General features: G+C 35.3%; 1 protein-coding gene across 1 annotated transcript; it reads left to right on the forward strand.

Annotated features, from left to right (window-relative positions):
- Positions 1 to 1,944: 1,944 nt before the first annotated feature.
- LOC116189996 (probable CCR4-associated factor 1 homolog 11) lies at positions 1,945 to 3,110 on the forward strand. The gene has a single exon (XM_031519664.1). It carries the CDS (start codon positions 2,070 to 2,072, stop codon positions 2,982 to 2,984), a length of 915 nt encoding a protein of 304 aa, XP_031375524.1. The 5' UTR covers positions 1,945 to 2,069; the 3' UTR covers positions 2,985 to 3,110.
- The last annotated feature ends 2,816 nt before the right edge of the window (positions 3,111 to 5,926 follow it).

Below are 5,926 nucleotides of genomic sequence, written 5' to 3' on the forward strand. Positions count from 1 at the left end.
TTTTTATTGTCCGACATTACTCCTGCATATGTTTGCACAACTAATGTTACTTAACAAGGACCCGATCAAAAACAGAAACGGACGTTTTCCCATTTCCGTTAGTGGAAATTTTCCAAGAAACTTCTTAATCTGCAGAAGCATCCTTGCCTTGCTCATATTTTCCATGGCACAGTTTTCTTGATGTACGTTAGAAGAATTATATTCGTCTTAATTGACAGTTATTCTCAATTGACAATTTGCTCTGCGAACTCGAATAGCAATACTCTGTTCTCGTTCTGCAGAGAGCTTGCCAATTAACCCGCTGTACATAGTGAACTTCTTAACCTCGTTATCGCTGGTCTGGTTGGTGGACGTTGGTGTGGTGAGATTGGATGCCGCCCCGAGGCGGCGTTTATCCAGGAGTGCGCATTTTTCTTCCATCTTCTCAGTACATCTTTGTTTGATCATAATCAAATAATTAGTTCCCCACTACTGCATCCGGGCTCGTTAGTTATTAATAACTTAAAAATCAAGTCATGTTTCTATAAGTTGTAAGAATAATTTAATATAATAATTACATAAATCGAGAGGTAGAGACATATTCTTTCAAAATATATATATATATATATATATATAATGTTTTAAAATGAAATTTTTTTCGATTTAGCGACTGAATATTCAGCTACGCTCATAATAAGAGATGTTTTCTATTTGCAGAATAATGTTTCGTGGTTGTATGAAATAAAAGCACTGAGATGGTGGACTTCATGAGTGTAACCAACGTGTTTGCACGAGTTGGAGTTCTTATAAATGCAGAATATCCAGGCGGGGAGAACTTTATCCCTTATCGACTCAACTCGACTGGATTAATCGGGATTTAATTGGACTTCCAGATACTTGAGTTCACACCGAAAAAAAAAAAGCCAAATGTGGCACTAGTCTTTTTCTTTCTTTTTTTTCACAAGAGAGAATCATGCCTTAGTACAATAAAATATAAATCATAATCGCTAATAAGAAGTATGAGTAATTATATCGAATATTGAACTTAGAATCTCTTAGTTACCACGTGAAAACATGAGCCATTGCGCAATACCCTCTTTGATTTCAAATGTGCATTAGTCTTTTGTCATATCATGTATCAAAACGCCAAAAACCGTTAAAGTTCCATACTTCCACCACCGCTCACTGACCAGTAAAATTAGCAAAATTATGCCAAATTTTCGGATTGTATAGTGTGTTAAATGACAACTTACTAGCCATATGATTCGCGCTCAGACATTTACGTTATTTTATTTTTAAAATAATATACTTTCGCAATCTTCTTTTATGTTCAATTTATCCCAACCAAAAAGAATATTTCGCTTATATTGATATTTCAAATCGCAATTAAATTTTGTATTGTTACATGCGAACATATATATATATATATATCATTCAAATTGTGGAATTCAATGGTTAATAACAAGAAACTATATTCATCATTGATTCATTTTTTTGGAGACCAAGATGCACTGAGTTTGAAAAAGAATTTAGTTTGATAAATAATCCAGGAAAAAAATAGCATTGAAATTAAATATATATTTGTATAAGGAGTATCTGTAATTTTATTTATTGACCACGTGATGATAAATATTTAAATCTAACTTAATCTTTAGTATTTATACATACAGGTCGATCGGAATCATAGTTCACGACATTAAGCGACTATCCGAAGAGTATTGTGGGGTAAGAGTTACTGACATTTGATTAGATTCAAGGGCTTGCGGGATCGATATAGAGGTGAGCTATCAAATTCTAGATTCCCAAAGATATACCGTACCTCTGATGATATTTTAGCTTAACCCCAAGGTAAAAAAGGAAAACTAGCCGTTTTTTTTTAATTCGGATTAGGAAATTATAATTACAGCTATTTCTCAAATTAAGAAACGAACGCGGACTCTACTTCTTCTGAATTAGGAAATATCTCAAGAGTCAAGTCACTCACTCGCTCACCTCACCGCGTTCTGTTTCATTCTCCGATCACTCACCGCGCTCTGTTTTCATTCTCCGATTACTCCCCCTTTTCTCTTTCCGATTATCGATCCATCGCCATGGAGATTGCGAGACCTGTGATTGTCCGAGAGGTCTGGGCGCATAACCTGGAGAAAGAGTTCGCCTTGATACGTGTGGCCCTCCCCGGTTGCAGAATCGCTGCTATCGACACAGAGTTCCCAGGTCACATCTTCAAGTCCCAAGTCGACGGCCACCTGATCGCCCACCTCCCTCCTGCGGAGACCTACGAGCTGATGAAGTCGAACATTGACGCCCTCGAGATCATTCAAGTCGGCCTCGCCCTCTCCGACTCCTGCGGCCGGCTTCCCCACTTCGGCACTCCGTTTTCCTATGTGTGGCAGTTCAATTTCCAGGATTTTGACATCGAGACCAATGCATATAATGAGGAGTCGATCAACCTGTTGAAATCCCAGGGCATTGATTTCTCGAAGAACAGGGAGATGGGTATCTCGTCCCGCGACTTCGTGAGGCAGCTATTCCTCTCTGGCCTCATCGGTGGTGGCCGTCCCATTAGTTGGGTCACTTTTCACGGGTCCTACGACTTCGGGTTCATGATCAAGATGCTGACCCGGCAACCCCTTCCGACCCACATGCTCGATTTTCTGAGATTGTTGAAACGCTTCTTCGGGTTCTGCATTTACGACGTGAAGCACATGATCAAATCTTGTGACGGCCTTTACGGGGGCCTAGAGCGGGTCGCGAAGTCCCTCAATGTTGATCGAATCGCTGGTAAGAGCCATCAGGCTGGGTCCGACAGCCTCCTCACCCTTCAAACATTTTTCAAGCTGATTGGGAGCCGGAAGCCATTCACAGACAACACTGAGGGTATGGCTCTGTTCAGGTTCTGTTCGGTGCTGTTTGGATTAGAAGCTCCTATGCAGTGGAGATGTTCCGGTCTTCTGTTCGGGTCGCATCTCCATTGGGATAACTTCCATGCTCGACACTTATGTTGATCTTTTAATTTCCGGAATATCAGATGTCTGAAAAGAATGCTATTTCTTGTAAATCCGATAGGTGTTTTAGTCATATCTCCTTGTATATTCTGCATCCAAGTTCTACTGCAATTCTCTTTACCGTAAGCCTTCAGTATTTTTTTTTTTACAATTTGAAGAGGGTTCTGCCTTTCATTCTGATTAGTCGACCTCATCAGTTCAATCGCCTAATCTTGTACTGGTAATCCAGTAGATGGTAACGTTGAAAATTTTACATGCAATTGTGAGCGAATCGGTCGATGGCATGGCCTTTCAATATCATAAAACAGTATAAGAGAACTTTACTGCAAAAGGAAAATCAGTTTCGGAAACTAAACTCTTAACAAGCAAATGAAGTAGGAAAAGGCATTCTCCTGGCTCATTGTATTACCAAACCAGGAACTAATCGCCATTTTTGTGTGTTCGTTCCATAAAGCATGTGGCAACACATTAAGCCTCCGTTTGATTCAATGAAAATAAAATCCACAGAAAATGAATTCTCGGAAAGTAATTGTCCAAGAGATAATAAGCTAGCTAGAAGAAAGTGCATAAAAAGAAGGGGAAAAACGTAGTTTACAACTGCAGGATGACTCTATCCGTGATTTGGTAGCTCAATTTCGATATAGAAAAACCATTTAGCACAGGCCTTATCGCCCGACAAGGAGAAAAATATATGGCTGGGGCTCTGTTTGAAGCCGCACCTGATCAGGGAGAAGCTGCACTAGTATTGACACAATGAGAACAGAATGAGGATGGCACCATGAGCTAGGCCCTTTTATTCTCGGATTTTGTTCTGTTACCCCTTTCTTTTAATCGAATATGTTATGCCATTCGGTTCGATTTGGATTTCATATGTTGCGTCTGATCCAAGAAGGATACAGCTCGGTAACTAGTATGTCAAGTTTATCTTCTTTTTTTTAAAAAAAAAAATTGCTGGATGAGTTTATCTATTATTATTAATCATGTACGATAATGTCAATAGAAACTGATGTCTAACTTAAGCCTCAATAAATTACTTATGTGACCGTGAGAGTCAGAGTTTAGAACATCAGGCAACTAGCAAGAGAGTACTTGAGTCAGAACTTCAGGGCTCGATAAAGCACAAAACATATTCTGAGATATGTAGGTCTAGCTCAGGATGACATGAATTTTTCTACTCTCTTGGCTTTCTCAAAGAACGTAGTTCCCTTCTGAAAATCTGATTGGATATGTCCAACTAGGCAAGAAAGCGAAGAAAAGAAGCATAAATTCTACTAGTTCGTTTGTAACGCTTCTTATTTCATTGGATACATCTCATCTTCTATTTCCATCTTTGTAATTTCAGCAACAGGTATTCACCGTACTGTCATGCGAACAATTAATATACCATCTTTGATCATGGAAAATGCAATTTTTGTTATACTCATCTCTTTTGGAGATATGGCATCATTTGACTTGAATAACTTCATTTGCCTTCCGCGGGTTCTGTCTTTTAACTGTACGCTCAGTTGATAAGTTAAATCTGCTCTAACTGACTTCTATGGGATCTTAAGAACGATGAAAAATCATAAGTTTTTCCACGAAGTAGCCTAATGTTAAGCTTGGAACCTGTACAATAATAGCTTTTGAAATATATGTACGGGTTATCTATAAGAAAGCATGAAACATCTACCACTTAAAAGAATTGGGAATAAAATCAAAAAGATATCAGGGCCAAATGAAACATATTGTAGTAAGACAAGCTACAATAGTAACATATGAAAAAATATGAGACACTTAATGCAGAGGAATTAAGTAGAATTGTATGCTAAAAAATATAGTGGCAATTTTATGTGTAATACAAATAGATATGTTATAGGTATATCTACAAACCATGAATTAATATTTAAATTTTTATAAAATTAATTATATCTCTATATTTAATATTCATATAAACTTTTCAATTTCGTACTTTCTTATCATGTTATGTAATTAAGTTTCTCATTTTTTCTTCTCGTCTATATGTTTATTAAATTAAGATAATTTCGAATCTAGAGTCTTATATCAATTTTAAAATAAGAAAAGCAATGTTAATTTATTAATATTTTGTACTTTCCAATGTTACTAATATCATTTTTCTCACTTCTATCATATGAAAATATTAGTGATTGAGATCTTTTTTGGAGATCGGCGGCATGACACGAACCCTTTGCTAGTAAATCAAACTAAAACTCTTGTTTCACATGGATATATGTCAAGCTATCAATTTTTACATTTTTTTTATCTTGATTTCTTCGTACTAGTTTATAATCTCATTAAGACTAATATATATATATATTATATTTTTTGATAGAGTTATTTTCTTGATCAATCCATATATATATATATATATATATATTAGTAATAGTTTATAAGTTTTTTATTAATCTATATATATTTTAAATTTTTATATTCTAATTATTTTATTTACCTATATAGAAAAATTTTATTTCAAGTCGCCACCAATTTACGTAGTTTTTATCATTCGAACTTCTTTTTTATGAAATGCAAGGTTACTCAAGCATGTCTACAATTCTCGCTTGAGTTGGTCATGGTCAAGATGTTTTAATTGATTTTGAAGATCACTTAAAATTAAAGGTGTTCTCAATGATTTTTTAAGCTAATTCAAATGAGAATTTCTTCCAATTAAACTTTTATTTATTTCTGCATTCGTGTCCTTTTTTATATTCATTACATATACTTTTAAGATGGATTTGGATCTTTCCTCCCGTATTCATGTATGCTTTTCGAGATAAATTAATATTATAATTTTCATTTAAATTTATACTTAATAAAAATTACAATAATGATAATATTTTATATTTATAGGTTTGTTGTACTTTTATAATATGGTGCATCTTTTCAACACTATAATGAATCCTATAAATTTTTTGCTTTTTATTTCTAAATAAAAGAATCCTCATAAT

This window comes from Punica granatum, unplaced genomic scaffold, assembly GCF_007655135.1.
Source record: "Punica granatum isolate Tunisia-2019 unplaced genomic scaffold, ASM765513v2 Contig00061, whole genome shotgun sequence".
Classification (NCBI taxonomy): Eukaryota; Viridiplantae; Streptophyta; class Magnoliopsida; order Myrtales; family Lythraceae; genus Punica; species Punica granatum.